General features: G+C 47.7%; 1 protein-coding gene across 2 annotated transcripts in view; it reads right to left on the bottom strand.

Annotated features, from left to right (window-relative positions):
• LOC144174144 (uncharacterized) overlaps positions 1 to 27,167 on the bottom strand; it is an 82,281-nt gene that overhangs the window by 28,280 nt on the left and 26,834 nt on the right. For both annotated transcript variants that reach the window (XM_077702636.1, XM_077702637.1), the window contains exons 3-7: positions 22,764 to 22,846; positions 22,542 to 22,640; positions 21,261 to 21,365; positions 10,926 to 11,021; positions 9,847 to 10,043 (exon numbers count right to left, since the gene is read on the bottom strand). In XM_077702636.1, coding sequence (XP_077558762.1) covers positions 9,847 to 10,043; positions 10,926 to 11,021; positions 21,261 to 21,365; positions 22,542 to 22,640; positions 22,764 to 22,846 — 580 coding nt within the window. The remainder of the gene's footprint in view (positions 1 to 9,846; positions 10,044 to 10,925; positions 11,022 to 21,260; positions 21,366 to 22,541; positions 22,641 to 22,763; positions 22,847 to 27,167) is intronic.

Raw genomic sequence — 27,167 nt, 5'->3', positions numbered from 1 at the left:
TCGTTCATTTTCGAAGGTTTCCTCACTGCTGCGCTTTCCTGGCTGTTGCGTTTTGTTTTTCCGGTCCAGTTGAAAACGTATGAACGGGGTTTCACTGTATATAAAAATCTGCAGATATTCAGAGGATTGTCTACTACAGCGTAGCATGCTTATGCCGCTTGTCCAGAGTGTCAGTTCTTTACAGCCAAATTTTGGGGTTTTTCAAAATTTTGTGCGCCCAGTTACATCCATTTACGCTATTACAACGATGAAAGGTGTTACTGCCGCCAAATTTGCATTTTTGTGGTAATGCAGGAGGGCGTAACAGGCCCGCCAGTTTCGCTATTTTTTATTTCTTGGTTTTTCCAAAATTATGCCCGACCTTTTATCTCCATTTACGATATCATAACGATTAAATGTATACTTTCGCCAAATATCCATTTTTGTGGAAATGCAGGGCTTTACACGGTCCTGGCTGTGGGGGTACTCGGCAAAGAATGCCACGCATTAAAATGAACATCTAACGCCCCTTTCTGGAAGAAAGGTGGTGGAAGCGCGAAGCTTTCCCCGATACAAATGCAGAGTCCGCAGTCCAACCAGTCAAAGTCAGAATCTACGACAACGCCGACCTAACCGAATGTGATGTCATGATTTTGTGTCTATTAGTTTGCGATTGGGCTTTCTGAATGTCATGGTTTGGTTAGCTCAACGTTTTCGTTGATTCGGGCTTCCCATTGGTTAAGCGTATGGCGTGATTAACGTGCCATCTGCGTGCCTGTTAGAGAAGCTTTCATCATGATCCTCATTACTCAACCGTATGACGCTAAACTACATTCGTCTACCCAACAGAATTTGTTATGCATGTAAAAACATCCCATTGTTTATGCAGTGTGCGATTAATGGGCCCTTTGTGGAAACCCGTTGTATAAAGTTGGCTTTCCTGCAGCGCGTCTTTTTTGCGACAACGCCACAAGTAAGACATAAAAGGCTTCGCTTTAAAAAGGTCGCGTCGAGAGAGCGTCGGCGGTCGTTGCGCGTGGGCGATGACCAGCCGCGCCTGAACGCCCGCCATTCAGCAAAGTCGCGCCAATAGCTAATTCACGCTTCCCGCTCCTCCTGCCGTATTTCTGCTCTTTTAAACTCTACAGCTTGGAATCGCAACCGAGCTAAGGGTGGTGAAACAGAGCGAAGAAGCGGATGTGACTCGTAGAGAGCTCGAGAGAAACATCCGCCCTCACAACGACGGCATTCCGGAATATAACCAATGCAGCGACGGCTTCCTGGCATGTAGCGCCGATTGGTTCGGAGCCGCTATTTTACTAGCTGACATGGTAAAGATGTGTTCATCCCAAACGCCTCAACATCTGCGTTCTCATTTTCGCGTACGTGCGGAGTACGGAGAGAACAATGGAGGGACTGTTAAAACACTTAGAATTATCATTTCCGAGCTGACCCTGCAGGCAACACTGATCCTAACCAGCGCTATTGTAAAATCGATGTCCCTTTGTTAAACTTGGAGTACGGCGCACTTGAAGCCAGTAGCGGCTGCTTCGCAGCGTTCGTCGGGGCTGTAGCCGCGTGTTTGCCCCTCGAACCGACGAGCGCCAAGAACTCGTGAAATCTCTCGTGGGACGGATTCCTCGGCATCTACGCTTATCGCTCAGGGCCACAAGGCGACACAAACCGCGCTCCGCGCTTCGGCGGCACTAAGCTGGGGAGCGGCCGAGCGGCCCTGGCCTCCCCACCTGTGCGGCTGCCAGAACTCGAATGAGGGCGTAAGCACTCTCGGTTTACTCCCTCTCTCCCAACAATGGCCCGGTGCTTCTGGTTTGCCTTCTTTTTTAAAGACCATAGTCTTTCTTTGGCTACTTAAACCCAGATATTTTGGTCTGTCGGTCTGTCTATCTGTCTGTCTGTCTGTGACTCGATTCAGCCAGCTGGCCAAAGTGAAACGAAGTCTGCGCAATAGCCTTATATACTCACAGCCAAATCTAAGCGTCTAAGTCTGGTGTCAATGTTCATACTTGTCAACACTGTTGAACAAGAACAACACATTACGCAAACATAAGGCAGAGCATCAATACAAGTGGGATATTTGCAGTGTTCTTTTATTAAAAAATTCATGGATGCTTGGTTTTTGCGATAGCAAATGATATTCTATATCTACTGCAGAAAACCGTCGCCTGCTGTTGCCCGCGCTCCTGGCGGCATTTGAGATATCACACGGCAACAGCAACGAAAGGTTCCGCTAGGTAGGTTACACGTTCTGCTTCGAACGAACGTGAAGTAGGACAACGTGGTTCTAGAAACGTTGAAGTAGGGCGCCTCGATTCACGCGCGTCTCAGCCGTATACGGCAGCGCTGGCATCGAGGCACCCGGCCTAGTGCAGTGGAACGCGGTAAATTTAAACTGACTTGAGCAAACCTTTAGCGTGAGAACCTTTGGAGGATGGCGACGCAAGAGCAACAACATGAGAGGTGAGCGGGAAATCGAAGGGCGGCATTTGCTTCGCAAATATCGACAAAGACTGCCGTGTTTTGTAGACATTTGCGACGAAAGGAGCAGATACGCGTTTCTTTTTTTTTTTTTTTTTTCAGATGCATGAAGTTCCTAACCCTATAAGCTTTGCGAGGTACTAACCCGGTGTCCACTGATCTTGATTGTTTAAGGCGGCAAAATCACGAAGTCAGTCTATATACTCATATATTGTACGCCCCCGAGCATCGCGTTATCTCTGCTGTCAGTGGATGGCCGCGTGCCCCAGTTGTTAGAGTCGCTCTTACCGACCTGTCCCCAGGCTTCCGGAGGGATACATGTAACGACCAGAGTGTTAGACAGGCAGATAGCTGTAGGGCTGGCGGAATAAGGGAATGAACTTTGGGCCTTATTGTTCCGGCGTTCAGCGTTACCGGCCGAACAGGACGATACCGACGAACAATGTCATGCATTTGCGCTGAGGCCGACAGGTGCGACGCGTTGATGTCGCCTTGTTAGAAGTTTGCGTTATCATCTATACCAAGCACGCCTGTTTTTCACCTACACAATGGATCCAAACGCCGATGCAGACAATGCGCTTATCCTCTGCGATAACGAGATTCAGGGCCTTTGTAAAACCCTTAGAAAGGAAGTGTTTCTGGCAGAAAGGCGCTTAATCTCTGCGGACACAACCATGAAACGAGTCAGACTAGTTAGAATCGTTGCTCTTTCTTTGTCTCTGGTCAGCAACTCCTTCCTGTAGACGTGCCGTGCGAAACATGAAACGGTTTCGGTGTAGGTCAGCCCAACGCCGCCTGTAGTCAGCCACTGGCTTTGTTTCAAATCGTCTGTGGCAATGCGGCGCTTGCTGTTCGGCGTTTTTTTTTTCTGGGTTTATGGCAAGTCTGACTTCTATATTCGACGAGAGAAAACATTTTTTTTCTGCTACCCGTCGATCCGGGAGGAAGACCAGGTCGGGGGCCAAGAAAAAAAAACACGAAACTAAAGCGGATAACATGACACGTGGAGTGATTTGAAGCATCATTTTACACTCTCTTTACGCTCAAGGTCGCTGAAAGGGACCGATTTACAGATAAAAAAGTATCATTTTTTGTGTGTGGCAGTTTTAGCAGCTTTTAAAGTTTAATTAAACTATATAAGGGTGCAGAGTATCGGCACTCTTTTCTCCTGTTGTTTCGTGCCGCCGTCACGATCGTTGGTCAGGCCGCATTACGTGACATTTGTTTAGACCGCGACGGTTCATGGGCCCCGCCATTTTGTTGTTTATGCGTTTTAGTCGGTCAACTCTGGTAGGCTTAGCTTGTCCCCCATGATCTGCGGGGGCGCGCGGCTGACGTCGTTCCGAATGCGAATCAGAGATAACGCGTGTAACAGCATTTCGGCAGCAGAAGTGAGTCCAAAGATGCCGTTTTGCTGCATCTTCGGTAGTGCTGTTAACAAACGACCCCGGTCGAAGTTAACGGCGAGGCCGTAGATGCGGCAATCTCGCAACACTGATGAACACCAAAGTGGCCGCCGTTGCTGACTTGCATGCCTCAGTGGCGGTATACTATAATACTTTATCTGATGACACTGCGCTCGGCTTCTCTGGCGGCAAATGCTGGGTCCTGCCTAGCCTGACACATGCGCTCGGCGCCTTGGGCAAGAACAGCTCTTTTTAGTGACACCAGTCCTGTCTAGCCTTTAAAGACAATCTGCAAACAATCTTTTTCAGGAACACTTTGTGGGGTCCCATTGTTCACAGGCGCCTTATCATCCATAATGCGGTTTGGATGCTTGTTTTGTAGTTTCCTTAAACGAATTCTGAGATCTATGCTGTATGCCGGATTAGCCTGACGCATGCGCTCGTTGCTTTAGACCTTGGCGCCTTGGCGTTTATGCCCACGGAGATCGTTTTTGCCCACGGCGATGAAACCGTTGGGGGTAGAGGTACACAGACTTGGTGTAAAAACCTTTTTATTCACAGACAGGAAGGGGCCTGCCGCGTCCTTGATGACTATTTCACACACAGGGCCCGCAAAATAGTAACCGCTTTTCTTGTGTGCCACTGACGCGGGTGAATACGCCGGCAGAACGTCACAGCGATCACGTGCCTGTCACACGCCTTCTCAAAACTGCGCGCAGGGCAGGAGCAAAAATCCCCTTTCGTGTGCTTCCGGCCCAGTTCAGAGGAATGCGACGACGGAATCATTCCAGACAAATAGGAGGACAGGAGAGGTGAACAGCCTCCCATCTGAGTTGGGGAGGTTGCTCACTGCAGCAGGCATAAAAGAGCTGGAGAGAAACCAGCAGAAGCGCTTGTCCTCCACTCGCGCTGTCGTCGTCAACCATTCCTTCACAGTCGAGCGTTTCCGGCAGGCTACGTCAGCGGTCAAAGTTCACCGCTGCGTGCGAGGGGCGTGAACGCGACGTAAAGTGCTTGCGACATGAACGTGGAGTTACGACATATGGGAGGCCGTAAAAGAATAAGGTGAGAGGGGAGTTCTCGCGCTACCAGGAGGCGACTCATACGCAAGCCACAGCGGAACAACAATTTACGCGCACGCGCACGAGCCATAAAAAGGCACCAAACGAGCCCCACTTTGCTGGGTCGTCGGGTTCGGCACGCATTCGTGTTAACGGTGGTGGCTTCGGAACATCAAGCTCGGTGATTAAAAAAAAAAAAAAAAAACGAAGTAAAATGCCCCTCCGAACGACATTGGGTCCACAGTAATGCAATACAGCACATTTTTAATGCCACTTGAATATTCCGGGCTACGAAAGCACGGAACGTCTCTCAACTTGTTTGCGGGGAAGCAGTCATGTGCATGACACCACTCGGAGGACTTGTGCAGCCTACGCGGACTGTTGTGGATTCATCGGAAGGGTAGTGTGCCGACGCTTGTGAGAACTCACCTATATTAGGTGAAGACCTTAATTGAACATTTTGAATATTGAACATTTTGAATAAGAAACGAAAGACTTGATTTATATTCGAAGATACGGTGCCAGTGTAGCAGAAAAAATATATCATGCTGTTCTACTGCGCATGCTTGGAGGCTGGACGAATGAACACACGTGGAGCATTGAGGACGGAGGTTGTATTGGTAATATTGATTAGGTCTGCGTAGAAATAAAGGACGTTCAGAGTAGAAGGGGACTAAAAAAATATGCACGGATAATTAATCATCCTCACTACGCTGGGTAGTTGATAATCCATAATTATTCAATTGTAAAAAGGAGTCGATATCTTTCAATGTGAAATGCGTCGCCGCGAATTACATCAAAATTCGCCAAAGTCAGCACTTTCCGGCGTGTCTTGCACGAAGCGGAGGCTTGAGATGATCAACGCGTGAATGAAATATTGAGGTTTGGGATGTTCGGATTTATATCATGACATTCAGTGTTTTTCAAATCCATGAAAAATTGAACCAAGAGACCGCGAAAGTAGATAGGGGACATTAGTAGTGGTATCTACAAGGGGTAACGTGTTGGATGACTCGGTGAATATGAATTAATATACATAGCCATATAGCCCGAGGATACAGAAGACGGGAATGCACCTGTTTGCACACGTGTTCGTTCTACTTGCGCTATCTGCTATTTGTATAGAAGCAACATGGAATATCTGTATGTTCGGAACCTTATTCAATGGCGTAAATATGTCGTTCCCCTTTATACCCATATGTATCTATACCCCTTTATATATGGGGTATATGGAGAATGATCGTAATAGGGCAAACACGCGGACAGAAAAAAAAAATGCAGGAGTTCGTCTAGCGTTTTTTTTTCTTCTCACGTTCGTGCATCTGAAAAAATCTATTCACGTGCGACAAAAAATTGACCGTACTTTACACGTCATCCCGACGTACGTTCACAAGACAGTGCGGGTAGAAGTACGAATGCTCTCTCGTAGGCAACCTAAATTTGATTCGAATTTGGAAGCAGGTTACATACGAACAGGTTACATGCATACTGACAAATTTCCACCAAGGAAGTTGCTCACGGAAAAGTGATTGCAGTAAAAACATACCCAATCAGTTAAGAGGACATTCAGGATTTACATCTGTATATGCGCTGTGCATTTTGCAAAGTGTAAGAATTTTAGGCGGCGGCCCGGCCCTGAACCCTCCTAGACAATGCACGTGGTGGGTAACGTGGAAAACTGGGCGTGTTGGTGCATAATCTAGGCAAAACAGCGCAACAAAAGAGACAAGGACAGAGAGAGATACACGACAGGGACTGCTCTGAACTATCCACTGGTTTTATTTTGAGAAAGAGACAACTGCGTCAACTGGGAGATGCGTCAACGATAGGCTGAGGAAGCACGCGAACAACGTAAAAAATGCCCGGAAGGGGAAAGATGCGGAGGGCTTCCTGGCAAGCCATTGTTTGAATTGCAAGGATTGTTTGCCAGAATTACAACACACTTACATCATTCGAATGTGCAAATCACGGCTCTCACGTGAAATTATCGAATCAGAACGGATCCTAACGCTTGGTGAGCATGGCCTCTATCACCCTGTCTGAGAAAGAACTAAATTTTCTATGCATGCGCAGATAGACCTTACGTTGGACGGCTATATATATTGTCTCTCTTTCAAAATAAAACCAGTTGATAGTTCAGCGCAGTCCCTGTCGTGTATCTTGCTCTGTCCTTGTCTTTTTTTTTGCGCTGTTTAGCCTAGACGTGATGGTTATTTCGCGTAGCAATTGGTGTCGTCACGATATAAGCACGTCTAACACCGTGCTAATCACAGTGCTCATCACCTATGTGGTTCGGCTTCTCAAATAATGTTCGAAGGCATTTTAGTGCATTTATCCCACCCAATGATCAGCGAATCCTGTCACTTGAATCTTCCCGTCATAGTGCTTGGTCTGTTTCTTGAAATTGGCCTTGCTGTAGCTACTGTGAGGTTCGGAAATGATCATTATTTATAGCGCTTGGGTTCATTGACGTGGGCCAAACCTTTCTTCTACAGAAACATGGTCCGTTGTCTGGACATCAAAGCTGCAATTAATTTCAGAAAAGCACTTCACTTCCGCCCACCACAGAGGCTGTCATCGTTAATGCTAAACAAACTTAGTACAGCTTGCTGCGACTCTTCCAACCTCTTTGGGAAAGATCCCATGAACAAGAGTGTCAACCTAGACTTCGAAGCCACTAATGAATAACCGTGTGTTTGTACCGCCGACACACCTCTCTCTGGCGAACTTCATTAGAATTGGTGCTCCGCAGTGATGGGGTTTCGAGTGCCAGGATGTCGACACGAATAAGGCGAGAAGAATGCAATACCGTTAAACGTAAGGCTGCGAGTTTCGGTGCTCCGCGAGGCACGGGCGTAACTCCCACCAACTTGGAATATGTTGCAAGACACTATTTTAACAAAAGGCCACCGACAGCTGTATACAGCTGATGGGCGCCGCTATCCCATATGTCGTAGTCACCGGCGGCCAATTGTGACGACATAACGCGTTTGCGCTCGCTCGGGCACACGGCCGGCCGAAATGGATATAGATTGCAACGATGCCATAACGGAGGCCATTATCGAGCACGGCCAAATTTATGTGGCCATACCTGGTTTCCTCACCTCAGACACTGCGAACGGGGCTGAGCGATTTAGCCCCTGACGTGCCGTGCACACGTGGTATGGGGTGCTTATGATTCATCGCATTACTTGTATGGCTGCCTCGGTAGAATCTTTAGTGCACAAGTAGAAACAGTGGTTTCGAGCAGGGCCGAAGATGCATGAAAAAATATCAGCTGGAACTATCTTCGGCTTTCCCGATTCCAGCCGTGTACGCCCAAAAAGAAACTGCCATCAGCACCGATGTGAAATATCGCACATGATACGCGTGCACGAACGTAAGTATGCGAGCTCAACAATTGCCCCACTCGGCCTGCAACAATATCCGCGCCTTCTACTTGGCCAGTAACCCTAAAATCACGCTTTCTAGTGTAGTCAGGCCACTTTGGAGGATCGTCATACCTCCCTAATCATAACCCAATCTGACAAAAACTGCTTTTCAGAAGTAACCGCGAAGTAGATTTAAGTTCCCATGAGAACTTCTAATCATTACAGACTTCATTTTCTGTTCATGTTCTGTATTTTTTCTCATATATATTTTCTGCATATTTAAGGAAGGAAGGAAGGATGTAGAAGGGAGGCAGGAAAGTCAACCTGGCTAGAGCTTAGTTTGCTATCCTGCACGTGGGAAAGGGAAAATAGACAAAACAACAGATAGGAAAGAATGAAGAAAAGTTGGAGCAGACACATATACCCGGCGCTGAAGCACTGACACTGATTGACACTGGAGGCTTTCAGTCTATAGTCTGGTTTTTAAGTTAATGCTTTTATATTCCTTGGCCGTGGTTTAGCTAATCCCTATGGCTGAATTCCCATTTTCTTACGGCAGCGCAGTGGTATGGAGAAAACGCCAAGCTTTTAATCGCGACATTATGGACTTCATTACTAGCAAAAAGCCGAGTATGTAACCCGGTTAAGTAGATCCCCTGCTTAAGAGACGCCCAAGCCAAGACGTCAGATGTTGCACCGCGGCACTGTTGGCCCGATTTCGCTTCAGGCGCCACCGGGTATCCCCGGATACCTAGCCGTCATCTAAGTAACACGGGGGACCACAACCCCCAGACAAACTGGGCAAGTAAAGTCTGTTCACTCGCTCACTCCCATGGAATGAGCATGACTGCGCAAGTTAATGCTCACTGTGAAATGACTTCCTCCCAGACTTCTAAGGCACTTCCATCTTGCTTGCCCCGAAGCTGCGATGCGGCAATTCTTTCATATCTACTATCGAGCTCAAACTCAAATACACGCCGCCGGTTAAAGCCCGTCGAGCAAGACCTGGAATGCTCCGTTGTCATTGGTGAGCCTCACGGCCACTTCATGTCACGTTAGACCCAGGGGAAATGTTTACAGCGCAGAACAACTAGAACGATAGCGTAGAACAAACAACACGAGCACTATGCTGTTTCGTTCTACCTTTTTATGCTTGTTCTGCACTGTAAGATTTGTCATGTATAACCACCAAGGCGGAGTGAATCTTAGCGATAGTTCATGACCACCACTCGGCCATCTGCGCCTCTATAGGGTACCTTCCCGCAGACTAACCTAGATTTCTATCGAAATGCCAGGAGGAGGGCTGTCCTGTCGTATTTACTAGTGCATCCAAAAACATTCTTCCGTACACGTGCTATCAGTCCTACTTGTAGAGAACCGCTTTCGCCGTTTGACTCTCAAGGACACCGGCAATGTTTCCTCTGCTTTTTGTGACGCTCAGAAGACCGCAAAACGACAATTCGAAGACGATTGATGACACACGTTGAAAGAAGCAAAATAATGCCAACGCAGCAGAGTCTGGGGCGCACCAACCTGTCGTCGCTATCCCTCTGGTACGCGTGGTTGACGTGTCCGTTGAGGGCCCGGCTCCGGCCATCCGCGTCCTTCCTGGACGGAGCTCCGCTGGTGGCGACTGCCGTCACGCGGGGTATCCTCCCTATGCTCTCCGGGATCGCCTCCGGCCGCACGTGGGGCTCGTCCTCGGGCTCCGGCTCAGGGTCGAACACGTGCTGGCAGTTTGATTCGATTCGATTGAACCCTCTAAGTAATCGCCGCGAACGGGCATCACCACAACGCCCCAGAACGGCCAATCAGCGTTACCAACAGCGCCTATTCGGCCAATTGCGAAGCCCAGCATGCGGCTACAGTAAAATGTGAAATCTGCGTTGGGACAACAGCGCAAGGCGCGCGTCTTCTCTGTTGTCCCTGCGCAGATCAGATCAGATCAGATTAAAATTTATCGTTGCCACGGGTGGGACCGTTTTCAGGTCGACTTCAGAGTTCTATTTTTTACTTTAATTGCGTGCTTGTCCTTGTCATTCACCAACATCGCACATTTGGTCACACTGATTGGTCATCTTGTGCGTTAGGTTGAAGCGGTCTTCGTGCGATTTCTTAGAGTAAATGTTATCGAAGATCCAAATGATCGCCAAGTCAGCTTCCGCTCTATGCATGTCGTTTTTCGCCTTAGTCTTACGTCATGTGTCTGGACTTGTATTTGTGCTCTAACTGAGGCATCCACTTTGCTTCGAGTGATAGTTTTTTTCAGATTAGGATCACGTCAGTGATAGTTTTTTTCAGATTAGGATCACGTCATTACTGTGCCACAGGTGATGACAAACTTAATCTCCAAACGAATAATTTTGATCCAGAAAAAGCGGTAATACAATGCATCAAGGCTGCGCTAGTCCTTTGCACTCTGACGTCGTGGGAAAAGACAACTCCAAGTTTCTTTAGCAACTTCTAGAGGGGTCTAAATAACACACGGCGTAACACAAACCGAATACCTCTTACAACCTGAGATTGAGGCGTGGTAAAATAGTGATTTCGAGAGAAAAAAAAAGAACGGGTCACAAAGAAAACCGCGCTTTGACAAGCATACGAAAGCTTACCTTGAAGGCCTTGTCCACGGCGGTCTGGATCTCCATGCTCTCCTTCTCACTCTCTATTTCTTCCCTTCGCTTCTGGACACACATTATAATGGCCAGCTGCACACACACACAAGCACGAGCAATAAGCAGAGAGTTTCTGAGCAAAAGACGCACGATAATTCAAGTAAGATCAATTGGGTCGTTCGGTATCATGGAACAAAACATTCCAAGGAACAGTATTCATAAACGTTCGTGCGTGCGTGTGCGCGTGGTGTGTTGAATTAATGGGAAAGAAAAATTCTAGGAACTTTTCCCGAAGTGCACTGCCAGTGCTGTAGAGTTTCCGCCCTTACTGTCGAACAAAGACGCACGAGCACACAAAGCACACGCACATGATGATGGTGACACTCGTGGTGTGTGTGTGTGTGTGTGTGTGTGTGTGTGTGTGTGTGAGAGAGAGAGAGAGAGAGAGAGAGAGAGAGAGAGAGAGAGAGAGAGAGAGAGAGAGAGAGAGAGAGAGAGAGAGAGAGAGAGAGAGAGAGAGAGATGGTGAGAGATCGTGTGTCCAAATGGTGTGTATGCATGCGCGGGAATGTTATACACGTTTATAACGTTCATACACGCAATGTAACATGCATGTGTATGTTGCGGTTAGGGAGGATGCTCGAAATTTGCGGAAGTCGGTCGAAGGCTCGTCAGGGCCTACTAGTGGCCCACTATCTAGCGTTGCGCTCGACGTATAAAATAAAGCTGAGGGGATTTGCGAGATTTCAAAGAAAAGTTGGTGGGCGACCGCCTTTTACTCCTTCTTCAAGATCGGGGAGGTGACGTAGTAACGACGTTATCGGGAACGTCGTTACCGTTCTGGGATGGAATTTCACCATCGCCACAGCTGCTGTTGCTGCCTTCACGGTAGCTTGAAATAACTCCGAGTGCCTCTCAAGTCCTCGCTTTTACTAACTTTGCCTTTCCGCTCTTTTTTTTGTTTGTTTTATCTTGGCACGCACTTGTGGAGAATTCTTTAAAATCAATTTGAGGAAGAAAGGCTCAGCGAAAGCACTCCTGACAGCCTAAACTTCGAGTAAAGTTCGGTACAAGGCAGGTCGACCGGCATTAGCCGTGATGGTATGCGCGATGCGAGCTGCATCAGTCAATGATGCGCATCATCGGCAGTGCATTTTGATATCTTTTTATCGTACTCCTTACCCTGTGATGCGGCTTTTGAGTAGAGAAACGCCTTATATTGCATTGAGAGTTCTAGCAAAAAAGAAAAAAATTAGTTATAAACAAGCAAATTGATGTCAGTACTAATTTGTTTCACACCACCATATGCCCTATCTAAGTGAGACGGCCATGAATTCTCTATTCGCTGTTAATACACTTTCTGTTAAAGCAGTCCAGCAGAAGCGGTATAAGGTAGGCCTACTCCTCCACCATACTTTGCCGTCAACCTCGCCCTCTTCGATTAGTTGGATTCCCTAATGCACATTGCTGCTGCAAAGTCCCCCACGCTTCACGGAGGCTACCACGACGAATGTATTGTCCCATCTCATTCACCTCCACCCCCCCGCCACGGCTTAGTTTCATGCGGCTCAATAAAAGTAAAAAATAGTGAAACATGTTGTTGTCATCGCAGTCAATATCATCCTCATTACTGTAATCGCCGTCGTCGTACTCTTGTTCAACGGCTCGCTGTGGGGAAGAAGTCGTTCCCAATGATTTCCAACAGCTACCGTTTTACAGTCGAACCTTGTTCTAACGCAGTAGTATCGGGGCAGTAAATATGTTTGTTATATCCGATATTCTCTGTAACAGTAGAGGGAACAATCGGCTCTAAAAAATCCTAGGTAGTAAAACCCACTATTCTATAGGCTTCGAACACGCTATAAACGAGGTAATCCTTATCTGTCTCCTTGAGGCATCTCAAAATAAATAGACCGGGTCATGACAATGTGAAATTACAACAGAACAAAGTTCGCTTGACAAAACAGGCCTGCGTTCTCAGTTATTTGAAGGAGGACGTAATCTTCGTGTGGCGGCTTTTCACAGCGCTGCAGGATGAAGTTTTCCACAGTATCTACGCACGAAGGCCTCTTTCGACTATAATTTTACTTACTGTTATCTTCTCATTTCCTTCTTTTTGCTTTTTTAAGCTAGCTTTCGAGTTTCGAGCCTCGCGCGAACCATACATTTCTTCGTTATAAAAGATATCACGCACTGATCACGTGGTTTCGGTTTCGTTGTAAAAAGAATAAGTGTCAGTGAAATAAAGCGGGACCAACCAAAGTTCGTATTTAGTTCGCTATAGCCGATAATTCGCTATATCAGTGTTCGTTATAACGAGGTTGGACTGTACTAGAAAGCGGACTGTTCAACGCAGAAATTTCGGCTAGTTGACGGAGCTAGTTGGTGGAATAGGGCTAGTTGGGGAAACAAGACGGGGACGCTAGAAAGGACGCTAACACAGGACTGGCGCTAGACAAAAGACGCAGAAGCCTTCCAAAATATTTGTCAACCCTTCAGTGAATTCCCCGTCTTTGGTCTAGCGCTCATCCTGTGTAAGTGTCCTTTCTAGTGTCCCGTCGTAGCACTTTTTACCATGTCGAACTCGTTTCACCAACAAGCTCCAATTTGTTCGGCGCATAATGCGAACGTTATTCATATCTTGCTCTTTAGTTCTAAAGGAAAGATCGAATAGTTTATGATGTTTTTAGCAGAATCTTCCCGTTTGATCATTTTAATTTGTCATTTCAATGATCTCGTCAGCAAAGAAGCTGTTTATGCATTAGGAGATATTTTTTTTTGCTTGCACCGGCTTCACCGGTGCAAGCAGTTTAGCATATGTTCATTTTATTTACTAGAAGGTATAGCTCCAGCAGCACTCCGTTCTAGTCTGCGCAACACTGAGCTCATCTCCACCAGTTCAGGTTTTAAAAAAATGCCTCTGTTGCCATGCCTGTCCCTGCTGCGAGAACCTCGCTATAGATGTCCAGTTAGGGCCCCATCGGTCGTGCGTTAGATTGCGGGCGAGGAAAACTGCTATACGAATCTGCATCACCGCACGTAACGTGAAGGTAGAAAGTGCAGAGCGAGCCTCACTTCGTTTCAACAGGCTGAACCAGGGGGAGGGGCCTAGAGGAGGGAGAAAGCTTGAAGTACACCAAGAGCCCCTGAAACTAGCCTGGGCGTGTCTGAAAAGTGCGCCGCCTTCCGAACCACTTCGTAAATGGTTGCGCTTACAGCAATTACGCACTTCTTTTCGAATGACAAGATCAACTTAAAATGATGTCGCCGCAAACATGTACCATGAGCGGTAACCTTGCGGCAGCACGGGTAGAAGTGCCGCGCTAGACACTTTTTTTGCTTGGCGGAGAGTGAAAAACAGATGGCAATACTGCGGTCAAAAATCTTAAGACAGCCAACATAAAGGCTTCCTTCTGAATCCTAAATTACATCAATATGCACAATAATGCCTATGGTGGAGTCATGAAGCAGAGTGTGCAATGGTAGCACTGTATCGTGCCGCACAGAGACCCCACGACTGCACGCTGCTTCGTGGCTGTCACCCTGCTGCGACCAGCTTGTGATTGATTGATTGATTGATTGATTGATTGATTGATTGATTGATTGATTGATTGATTGATTGATTGATTGATTGATTGATTGATTGATTGATTGATTGATTGATTGATTGATTGATTGATTGATTGAGCAATAGGTCGATCGATCGATCGACTGACTGACTGATTTACTGACTGAATGATTGATTGATCGATCGATTTATAATAATACCTCATTTGTAACGGCTTGATGACGTATGTCATCTCGCCTAAGAATGTAATATATCTATGCTTTACTACTGGTTTAATTTCAGCACTGCTATTAGCTGCAAGTAAAATTAACTTTTGTCCGTTACAGGTGGTAGCCGTCCTAAGCTATATACGCCACTCTGTTTTTCCTTCACTAGTGTTACAATCTTTATTTAGTCACCTCTACATCTTTGTAGTTTGCTGTCTCTGTGGTACACTTAAGCTCTTTGGCTTCGGGAAGGCGAATATTTCGCTCAAACGGATTTGCACTTATACCACCACACTCCAACACAATGTGCCGAATCGTGTCTTTTTTTTTTTTTTTTTTCTCGCCAAGTCCACGCAAATCCCACCATTTTGGCTATACTTCTCCGCAAAGCTCTTCGTTCTGGTGTAAAGTCAGCTTCTTTTTCAGCGTCCCTGGCGCCGGTAAAGCCGTTCTACAGGCTGCGCCGTGGTGAATTTCGTTCCAAAGCCTGGCGTTGCCTTTATAGAAGCCAGGAGAGGAGGGCTATCTTATGCAAAACAGATGAAACGAATGCATACTCACTTCCTCTAGCTCGAAAATGCGCTTAGCGGCAAATTTTGATTCTATTGAGAGCGCACCCAGCCAACCAAAGAGACTGCATCGGACCGAAAACCGCGTCTGCCTTCCTTCATCAACGGAACCAGGCGAAAGCGAACTGGAAAGTGAACACAAGTACAAATGCGTCCGGAAAGCTGCCTCGAAAGACGTCGCGACGGCTTCGCGCAAAAAGTCGCGCAAGAAACGACGTCGGCTTGGCGCCCAGAAGTGTTGAGCGCTCGTTTTCCTCGAAGCCTCCGCAGGCTATGATAAGGCGGCGCATGCCAACGACTCTTCAGTCGGCGCCGATGTCGACCGACTAACACACAGGGAGAACGCGGGTCACCGCCGTGCGCAATCCCGGGAGTCGCCGGGTTGTTGTGGATTCTGGCGGGGCGCATAAAACGCGATTTGCGGAGGCCGCCGACCCGTATGCCGTCCACGTCCCCTGCACCTGCCTCCACAGCAATGCGGGCCCCCCGCGGAGCCGAGTAATGCCCAGACTGCGAACGTGTCCAATTTGTGCTGGCCTCCCTTGCCCACTTAGGGAGTTTCGTGTTTCCATTGGACACCGCTCGACTTTCGTGCTTATGTTGAGTGACGCTTACGCTGCGCGGCCACAGCTCTTCTGGGTGACCTGGCGTCACTTATGTATTACGCGAGAAGAAGTGCTAGGTCGACATAAGGCAGTGTGCTGGTGTTTGCTCTTTTACAGAGAGTCTGTGCGAACATTGGTTCAGCACTTGATCGGACGTCGACAGGCGATCGATATGCTCCGCGGAATATGGGGTCAAGGCTGTATACGTTGGTGCCTTGAGGCATGTTGGGACGACTAGAAAAGATGGCGTTTTGACCGTCTTTACGGAATAGCTGAATCGCTAATGTCATCGCGGCGAACAATGCAGGGGCACTTGACGTGGTACAATGTCCTTCTTGGTGATCACACCAATGACGTTTTGAGTGATACCTCGTTTTCTTCAACTTCAAAAGCTGACAGAATATAATTACACCAGGAGATTTTTTATACGAATGCAGATGAGAAATAAACGTCGTAAATTACACATGTCGCATTGTTTTAATAATATCCTATTTCAAAACCATCGTCGTTCATATTCGATACTTGGCTTTATTTTATTTCTGAGTGGGAACCATGAAAAATGTCAAAGAAATTAGCTGAAACTCACAAACTGTATAAACTGTATTTTTCTCCGTTACCACAAACGCGGATAGAATAGGTTGTACCAAACACGATGTTGTATATATAACATCAAATGGAATAATTTAATCATCGCCGTGAATTGCGTTGCTCTAACCATGGGCTGCGAGTAGATGATAACGGCACTGGTACGCAGATGGGACCCGTATGAACCTGCGTTGTTTCCTTTCACACGATTGTCTATCCACCCCTCATCATCCACTGTACACACCTGGCAACGTAACACTGTAAAAAATTAACAAATGAACGAGTGAAAAACGGACAGAAAATGAATAAATGAAGTGCTCCGTGTCAATCGTCTTCCGCAGATTTGAATTCCCGAAAAGAAAGAAGTCGGGGAAAAAAAGAAAAAAAAAGGAGATAGAGAATGATAGCAGTGTGGAAGGCATTCTGTAACGTTACATTATAAACAAAGTTGGTGGAAACAAATAAAGAAATTAAAACCTGAGAATAAAAAAATGTGAAAATAAAATTTGTTTAAAGGGGGGGGGGGGGGGGGCGTGCAGACAACCTTCGCGTGTTCGTGTGCTGCCCCCCCCCCCGCGGTATACCATGCAGGATCCGTCGACCACTCTGTTCATGCTTCGACTAATGGCAGCCTTTTTCCTTGCTTGCTTGATTTAGGGGCGAAAAAGGCTACGAAAAAAAAATGAAGAAAAAAATGGGCGCGTATTTGCTCCTTTCGTTGCAAATGTCCACGAAAGACTACAGTCTGCTCGCGCCCCTGACAAGCAAAGGGCTCCCTTCTCTTTCCCGCTCACCTCTCATGCTGTTCATCTCCCGTCTCGTTCCTTCCAAAATAACATGCTAGAGGGTCGCTCAAGTCAATTTAAATTTACCGCGTTCCACTACTCCAAGACGGGTGCCTCAATGCCAGCGCTGCCGTACGGCGGAGACGCGCGTGAATCGAGGCACCCTACTGCAAGGTTTATAGAACCACGTCGTCTGTGGAACCTCTCGTTGTTATTGCCGTATGATTCCTAAATGCTGCCAGGAGGTAGCGCTGGCAACAGCAGGCGAAGGTTTTCTGGTGTTATATAGTATTTCATTTGCTATCGCAAAAACCAAGCATCAATAAATTTTTTTTAAAAGGAACACTGAAAATATCCCTTATGTATTGATATGCTGCCTTATATTTGCCTAATGTCTTGTTCTTGTTTAACAATGTTAACAAGTATGAACACTGGCACCGATCTTAGGCATTTAGATTTGGCTGTGAATATGTAAGACTATTTTTAAGCTTTCATCTGACTTTGGCCGGGTGGCTGAATCGAGTCACAGACAGGCAGACAGACCAAAATAAGAAAGAAAAGACTGTCGTCTTTAAAACTGTACGCGGGTAAGAAGTTGTACATGTTAAGGAATACCGCGTACGATGGACCGATGTGTTGGGGGAAGAACAGCAACAGACGATAATGGCCGTGACTTAAAACTTGAAAATTTTCAAGTACAGCCACGCGTGCCTTTACTCGTGTTTGAATAAATGCAACCGAAACAGCTTAAGCTAGAGCAAAGCTTTTGTCGGCTCTGTAGAAGTGTGCGGAGAAAAAGTGGTACAGAAAAAAAAAACTGCTCCACACTCTCTCTCCGAGATCTACAGGTTTTGCTTTATTTAAGCCGTCGAAAGACTAATTGTGGATTATTCTGGCTAAGGAAGGTGGTAATGTCCTTAGGCTTCAGAACTTTTCTTCGTACAGTGAATGGATCATTAAAACTTGGTTGCCTTCCTCCTCCTCCTTATTTGAAATAATCCGGCGGGCGCCGGTGGCGGATCCCAATATACCTTGAAAGTATTCGTCTTCGATGCACGTCCTTCTTAGATGCTTACTTGCCAACGCACACAAAGAAATCAGAAGGAAGCAAACTGTTTGTGTTTGTGTGTTTTTGTTCGTCCTCGTCCTTCGCGCTAATTTATGCCTGTATGATCAACTAACTCGCCCAAACTACCCTCACGTCGCGGTAAATTTGATGATATGCCCACTAACGAGAACCGTGTTTGCCTTGTGCCTGCATGATGCCAGTTGAGTTTTATGGCATCTGGTGTCGATTTGGCCGCCGGGCTTTGGTGTCTGATGGCGTTTGACGCAAATTTACCAGAAATCGGGGAATTTAAAAAAATTTAATTTGATGCCGTGTCAGCCGTATGCATGTCAATTGAGAAAGAAAAAAAAATCGATGCTGGGAGAGCTGGTCATTTCCGGATTTGCAAGACCGACCTTCGTTACAGCGTCGTGTTCATTCAGTGCTAAAGGCAAGGGGAACGCTTCGCTATGGTAATCTAGAGTGAAGCAAGCATTTTATCCTGAAAATGTGTTCTCATGACTTCAATGCAATGTCTCAATGACGGTGCAAAATAAGCGTGGCCAAAAAGCATTCTCCACTAACCGGTGTTGCTGTAGCTCATGTGGGGTGAGTCGATTTTCCCATAGCTTACAGGGTAGTGGGTTTGTAGTCCCGACCGATTTGAAGGTGATCGCGGGAAGCATCAATCGACGGGCATTTAGGCTGTGTAGCAGCTGATTTAAAAACGGTTGAGATAAAGATAGCGATGCCTTCTTCTCATCGTACTTTTTTGCGTGATAGAACCATGATACAACTCGTAACGTGGCGCTGTGGCTTGTTTCAGGGGCGAAGCTCCTTAGGAGCTGGGGCTGTTGGCGTCTCCTGTGGTCGTCGTCGTAATCGTCTTTTCAAGTAGACGGTACTAAAACACATGGAAACTCGTTTACGCCCCGCGCTAGAACGTAACGCGCTCTAAAAAATTTACACCATCTTCCCGCGAGGGGAACCATGGGGTAGATGCGACGCATCGGGGGTTTCCGTTATGTTGGCGTGTCCATTGTTGTTGTGTGCCCATATTTTACGCAGCATGTTCACCCCCGATGCGTCGCATCTACCCCATGGTTCCCTTCGCGGGAAGATGGTGTAAATTTTTTACGGTTGCACCGACGATCGCGATAACAGGCCTGTTAGTCTCCATTCAAATCATCGGTGGTCATCGGAGGATGTCATCGGCGGAGCGGCGGCGGAGCGACTGAGCGGAGCGGCGCAGTTACCGCGTTTATATGCATCGGAATGAGAGAGAGCAGCGCATAGCAGCGCATGCGCATGTGTTAACCGAGCGCAAGCTGCGCGCAAGCTGCGCGCTAACCCGCACCCACGCACAGCTGGCACGGCGACGGAGCGAGCGCCGGCGATCGCTAACACGCAGATGGCGCTGCGGTGAGAGCGGCGCTAGCGCGCAGCTGGCGTGGCGAGGAGAATGGGGGAGGGATGCGGATTACGCCGGACGATGCCGGAGGGACAAGGCGAGTGAAAGAGATGCGTCGCATCTAAAAAACACCGGGACACTCGTTTACGCCTCGCGCTGGAACGCTTCGTAATGTGTACTAAAAAAAACAACACTGGGGCATTTGTTTACGCCTCGCGCTAAAGAGCTTTCTGCTTCAAAGACTAGAGAACTTTACAGCCGAGCTGTCTACCTCTACCCCCAAAGGTTTCATCTCCTGTTGGCAAAAACACCAAGGCACCAAGATTACACTTATAAACTGCCTGCTTCACCCCTCCCCAAGTTTCACGTTACTGGAGAAGGCACGGGATGTCTTTTCCTTTCGAGGGACCACCTTCAAATTGATATGTTGTCGGTAAACGTGATTGCGACTGTGCAGAGGAACAAGGGGGCTGTTTTTGCAGGTTTGTTTACGGATTTTAAGGGCGACTGTAGTGGGGGTATGGCATGAGGCGAGGTTTCCCTCTTCACTGAGACACCTTAACATATAAACCTCACGAACAGACGGGACTTGGAGAAACGAAGACACACACAAAGAGCTGCTTTTGTTTTCGCGCATGCACTAGCTAGCCCGCCTTCAAAACCTGATATAGATAAGCCTGTTTTTTTTAAATATTGGCTTCCCGCATGTTTTCAGGCGATATGATCCCCTATAATAATAATAATAATAATAATAATAATAACAATAATAATAATAATAATAATAATAATAATAATAATAATAATAATAATAATAATAATAATAATAATAATAATAATAATCACATTCATCATCATCATCATCATCCTATCTACGCCCACTGCAGGGCAAATGCCTCTCCAATTAATCTCCAATTACCCCGGTCCTGTGCTAACTGCGACCAATTTATCCCCGCAAACTTCTTGATCTCATCTGCCCATCTAACTTTCTGCCGCCCCCTGCCACGCTTGCCTTCTCTAGGGATCCACTCTGTTACCCTTAACGACCAACGGTTATCTAGCCTTTGCATTACATGCCCTGCCCACGCCTATTTCTTCTTCATAATTTCTACTAATATGTCCTTAACACGCGTTTGTTCCCTGACCCACTGCGCTCTCTTCTTGTTCCTTAATGTTACGCCTATCATCTTCCGCTCCATTGCCAGCTGAGTCGTTCTCAATTTAAATTGCACCCTCTTAGTGAGCCTCTAAGTTTCTGCCCCGTAGGGGAGTACCGGTAAGATGCAGCTGTCATACGCTTTCTTCTTCAGGGACAATGGTAGGCTGCCATTCATAATATGAGAATGTCAACCGTATGCACTCCACCCCATTCTTATCCTTCTAATTATCTCTGCCTCATGGTTGGGATCTGGGGTACAGATTGAGCCATAAGCAGTCAGTCACTCAATGTTATCTCACTGTTAAACGACAGTGATTTTTTCATGGCCTGTGGCGCTGTGATTAATGGTACTCAAGACGTGATTTCCGCTTGCATCTGTCGAACAAGGCGCGGACTCACCTTCAGTATCCAGCCGAAGAAGAAATACCGGGAGAAGTAGAGGAAGAGGAGGAAGTGCGCCAGCGCCTCGCTGTTGTGCGGCTCGAAGAGGAACGTGAACAGCATCTGCATTGAACGCGCGACGACACTTACGCTCGCGAAGGCTGATCAGACAGAAGCCTGATCACCTTAAGCTAGCACCACGATGAGTGTGCGTCTCACTGACGATCGGCAGAGACGGAAATTCAATGGGAGGGTGGTGGGAACCAGAAGGGAAGTGTAAGAAAACTGACAGAACACCTTGCATTTTTATAGTGAATACTGTCTTTGTACAAGCGAACCACAGCTATTTATTTGGCAATAAAAAAGAGCAAGTTATTGTTATGGCTTATGAAAGCGACCTCCAATGGCGCTTGGGTTACTATAGAAAGGGCCCTATCAATGTCCACGCGAAGCTAGAAATGCTTGCAGGAGAGGTCAAAGTTTGAACCCGCCGCGGTGGCTCAGTGGCTAAGGCATTGCGCTGCTGAGCACGAGGGCGCGGGTTCGATTTCCGGTTGCGGCGGCCGCTTCTCTGATGGAGGCGAAAAGCAAAAACGGCCGTGTGTACGAGATTTTGGCGCACGATAAAGATCCCCAGGTGGTCGAAATTAATGCGGAGCCCTCCACTACGACGCGCCTCATCGCCTGTGTTGCGTCGGCGCTTTAAACCCTACAATCAATCAATCAATCAATCAATCAATCAATCAATCAATCAATCAATCAATCAATCAATCAATCAATCAATCAATCAATCAATCAATCAATCAATCAATCAATCAATCAATCAATCAGGTCTTCGTTTGAACTTTATCTGGCGCCTTTGTGCTGGCAGTAGGAGAGAGGGGGAAGGGAATGGAGACAACGTCTGTGGTCTATAAGCAGAACTGATTGATTGATTGATGGATTGGAGGGTTTAACGCGCCGACGCAATGCACGCGTTGCGTCGGTGTGTTAAACCCTACATCCTAAACCCTACACCCTAAATCCGGAGCCCTCCACTACGGCACACCTCATCGCCTGGAGGTGATGAGGTGCGCCGTAGTGGAGGGCTCGGGATTAATTTTGACTCTTAGCCACTGAGCCACCGCGGCGGGTGGTGGTCTACGAGCAGGAAACGCTTGATGGGAATGATGGGGGTATATAAGCGCGATGGCACCGCACTGAAAGTCGTTTACAAGAACCAAGTGGTTCGAGTTTTGACATTATATGACGTCGCTTGAAATGCGCATGCCCTCGTTTGTAGATCCGCCTCGCACTCACCTGGGCTTGTATGAAGTAGTAGACACACACGCCGACGCACGCTAGCAGGCTGATGATGTAAGAGCAAACAAATATGGGAAAAGCCGTGACCTTGTTATTCTGAAAGATAGAAACCACGGCTGGGTAATACCATTTGAGTATAATGAATGGGCAGGGTTCAGGCAACTTGAGGCCCCCTGCGCAAAGGCGAAGAAACTGGTCAGAAGGTGACCAGGTCCCTACCTTGTTCGACCATAGCAAAGCTCCCGCGCTGAACAAGCAGAGAAAGTGAACCATCAGTAGTGTGATCACGCAGTAGCTGTAATCTGAAAGGCAAGTTGGAATAAGAAGGAACGTTAGTTGCACTTTAAGGAGTCCCCTACGGTATTGAGGTAGCGAGTAAAGGGAGGGATGAACGTTCATCAAGTTCGGATGACTGAGTAACGCTTATTAAGTTATAGATTAGGAGCAGCTAGGTGGCCTCCCTTGTTCATGTAGTCGCCTACTTTCGCTGCTCGGATGGCCCGCTGGATAAGGCTTCGCTGGTCTTTTAGGGGCGAAGTCCCTTAGGGGCTGGGACTGTTGGCGTCTCCTGTCGTCGTCGTAATCGTCGTCTCATGTAGTCATTGTACTAAAACACCGGGAAACTTGTTTACGCGTCACGCTGGAGCGCTTCGTAACGCGTATTAAAAAAAAAAGCACCAGGACACTCGTTTTCCAACGGCTCGCGCTAGAAAGCTTCGTGCTTCAAAGACAAGAGACTGCAAAGCTGTGTTCCTCTACCCCCAACGGTTTCATCGCCGTTGGCAAAAAGGCCAAGGCGCAAAAATACACTTATACACTGCATCCTTCACCTCTCCCCAGGTTTCAGATTAGTGGAGATGGCCCGGGATTTTTAATGAAATATCAGCCAATATAGGTTGCGATGAGCTTCTTTCGAAGCTTGGTAGCTTTGCAATTAAGACTGGTCTGGCGCGGGTTGTATACCTGTGTGACCCCTAGTCTGTCACACTGAGACACTCTTAAGTGCGATTAATAACTGGAGCTGATCCTACTCATTATCTCCGTTCCCTCACAACCTCAACCACTGCCTCACTGGCTTCGGCCTTACTGTAAAATAAAAGCGGCAACTAACGTTTTAACCCCGTGCACCCTCTCAGAAATTCGAGCCGAACCACAGGATAAAAAATGTGTTCTTAATTTTTGACATAGTCTCGAAGGTCGCTAACAGCAACTATCACACCATTGTGGCGTTGTGCTGTGAAGTAGGTTTCCAATCATCATCATCACCACCATCATCGTCGCCGCCATCATTATCATCATGATCATGCTTGTCTCCGCTGCAGGGCCCAGTTATATGGCAAACCGAGAACAATACACCTCGTTCACTAGAAACGTGGGAGGCGACTCTGGCCAGCGAGGCCTTGGAAGAGCAGCGCCAGCTGATCGACAGGGCCTGGACCGGCCAAAAGCTTCTGGGGCCCTGGAAAGAGGACTCCATCCAAGTTTCTCCATTTAATCCCTTCCCCAACCTCAATAAAGTTTTACTGAACTGAATTGAAGTAAGTTTATAGCATATTATTATCCATTATCGCAATGTGATTCGCCCGAAAAACATATGGAGTGTAACAAAAGAAATTGCCGGAAAATGACACTGCGCTCTCCTAACTTCCCCGCGACGCTTAACGGTGCTGCATTATTGAATATTGAGTTTACAGCTAGACATCTTGGCTACTGCATAACGCATTCCGCACTCCGTAAGCTATTCATGTCTTGGCCGTTATCATTTCGCCTCTTCAAAACGACGCAATTCGCAAAGACTCCAAACGCCGGAAACCTCGCTAATGAAGCCGCACGCCATAAACTCGCTCGTGCAAGCTGCGGCCTAGGCGGGCTTCCGTAAATTCCACCAGTTTCGCAACCGGGGACGGCTCGCGCTGGGTACGCTCTATTCGATTTGCCCGGCGGCGGAATGATTGCAGGGTTGCCGGGAGGAGGAGTCTCGGTGGACTCCGGGACCGGTATTCTAAAATTAGTCCGGCGAATGAGCCCGTCCCGCCGCCAGTAACAATACAGCCTGCGCCCGCACCGTTTCCAAGTGAAGTGCGAGAATACTTTGGGCGCTCATTAAGGATCCAGCTGCAGTTATATGAAGGCGCTTTGTGGAGCCAGCGGTCAAAGGCCTGTGGCTTTTTGTAGCGTGAGCTACACTGGCCGAGGTTGATCAGTTTCGCGTGGCTCCTGGAGAGCCGTGCTGCGCATGTGCGAGGAGCAGTGACGTCTCATGGCGCACAGCTGGCGCGCCGGAGCTGCCGCCGCTGTGACTGGATTGGATTGTATTAAATTGAATTGTATTGGATTAGAAATCGTTTTAGCAGCAGTAAGCAAGATAATCGGCTAATCCTAGACAACCAGGAAACCTAAAAATAACCAGTTGAACCTTATCTCACGCTACGTATATCCTGCCATAGCCGAGCTAAGCCACTGCTATTTTTTTTTAGAAAGAAACAAAAATGATTGAAGAACCACATTCCACCCACGTATTGTAGGCCTCGCTCAACGTCCCAAAGGTCGGCTTTGGCTCGCACAGTATCTCCTCTGCAACGAACATTGAGTCAATTCATTTGATCAGCATTACTCAGCGAATATCCCATCACTGATAGAGAGAGAGAGAATAAACTTTATTTAATGAGAGGAGTCAAGCGGGCGGTTTCCTCATTTCAGGACCCCGTTGGAGCGCCCAGCCGCCTCAGCCCGGTGGATCAGCCGAAGCTGCTCTTCGAGGCTAGAGCTGGCCAGCACTTCCTCCCACTGCTCAGTCGAGGGATTAGATATCGGGGAAAGTGTGGGGTTAAGCTGGCACTCCCACACCATGTGATACAAGGTGCAGGGCGCGTTGCAAAAAATACTGCTCAAACGATATGGTTTATTATACGGACGCCGCAGATTATGCAAGACGAGGAGCCATGGTAGCGACTGTGACGAAGAAGGATAGCCACGCCACGAGCCTCACTCTCAACAAAGTCTCGACGCTACAGGCCGAAGAGGTAGCTATTGCGCTGGCAATAACGCAGACCCCAGCGGAAGTGATAATCACGGATTCACAGTCAGCGTGTAGGAGCTACCTCCAAGGCCGCATCTCGTGCATCGCCGTGAAGATCCTCGGCCAAAACCCTCCGAAGAAAAGGGTGTCGATTGTCTGGACACCAGCTCACGCTTCCCTCTGTGGTAATGTCTTTGCTCATGAGACTGCTCGAGGTCTAACCGGCCGAGCGCCGCGAGAAAGTTGGCTAGAGACAGCGATCCCTGTAACTTCATACCAGGTGACCCAATTCTACAGGCTCACCAGGCTTATGCTACCCGCTGGCCACCTCTCCCTCAGCAAGGCAGAGGAGCGCTCCTGGCGTCTCCTCCAAACCAACACGTTTCCCCACCCGACCAAACTCCACTTATTCTCGCCAACAACATACTACTCCCAGTGCCCATCACTGATACGACCTGAAAGAAGCTGGCACTACATGGGTTATCCAGGCTATCCTCATCAGTCAGATTGTTACAATACCCAATACCTAGCCTTAAAATTACAGGAAAGAAGAAACGGGGTTGACCCCGAAAACGTCGACGAGCAAATTACCGCAGCATGGACGTCAAAACGCATGGAAATAATCGCAAGAAACCCACGATGTCGTCGCCTGGATAGCACGGCTCAAGAGCACCAAAGCTGGGTGAACTACCCCTGCCCGGTTGCAGTATACGCGGTCCCGCCACCAGAAGATCAAAAACAGCCCTTCCCTCTCGACCTACGGAACACCATCACAGGGGCTACCATAACATGCAACATGCACCTCATCTGGTGGTGGTGGTGGGTCCAGTGACATGGCGCGTACCCACTCAGGGGGATTGGCCAGGAAATGGGCACCTTACCGAAAGAAATTAGGTAATTTTTGTAAGGAATCTACAGCGGAGCACAACGCACCACCCGTGTCCTCGTCGTCATCATCATCATCAGCAGCAGCAGCAGCATCATCATCACCTAACCACTTCACCACCACCACCACCACCACCACCAGCCTATATACGCCCACTGAAGGGCAAATGCCTCTCTTATTAATCTCCAATTACCCCGGTCCTGTGCTAACTGCGATCAATTTATCCCCGCAAACTTCTTGATCTCATCTGCCCATCGAGCTTTCTGCCACCCCCTGCAACGCTTGCCTTCTCTAGGGATCCACTCTGTTACCGTTAACGACCAACGGTTATCTTGCCTTCGCAATACATGCACTGCCCACGTCCATTCATTCTTCTTAATTTCTACTAATATGTCCTTAACACGCGTTTGTTCCCTGACCCACTCCGCTCTCTTCTTATCGCTTAATGTTACGCCTATCATCTTCCGCTCCACTGCCCGCTTAGTCGTTCTCAATTTAAGTTGAACCCTCTTATTGAGCCTCCAAGTTTCTGCCCCGTAGGTGAGTACCGGTAAGATGCAGCTGTCACACACTTTCTTTTTCGGGGACAATGGCAGGCTGCCATTCATAATCTGAGAATGTCAACCGTATGCACTCCACCCCATTCTTATCCTTCTAATTATCTCTGCCTCATGGTCGGTATCCGGGTCACAACTTGGCCTAAGTAGATATATTCGCT

The sequence above is a fragment of the Haemaphysalis longicornis genome, unplaced genomic scaffold, assembly GCF_048455015.1.
Source record: "Haemaphysalis longicornis isolate Haplotype H1 unplaced genomic scaffold, Haemaphysalis longicornis Haplotype H1 scaffold_3, whole genome shotgun sequence".
Classification (NCBI taxonomy): domain Eukaryota; kingdom Metazoa; phylum Arthropoda; class Arachnida; order Ixodida; family Ixodidae; genus Haemaphysalis; species Haemaphysalis longicornis.
This window is presented reverse-complemented; position numbering and strand designations above follow the sequence as displayed.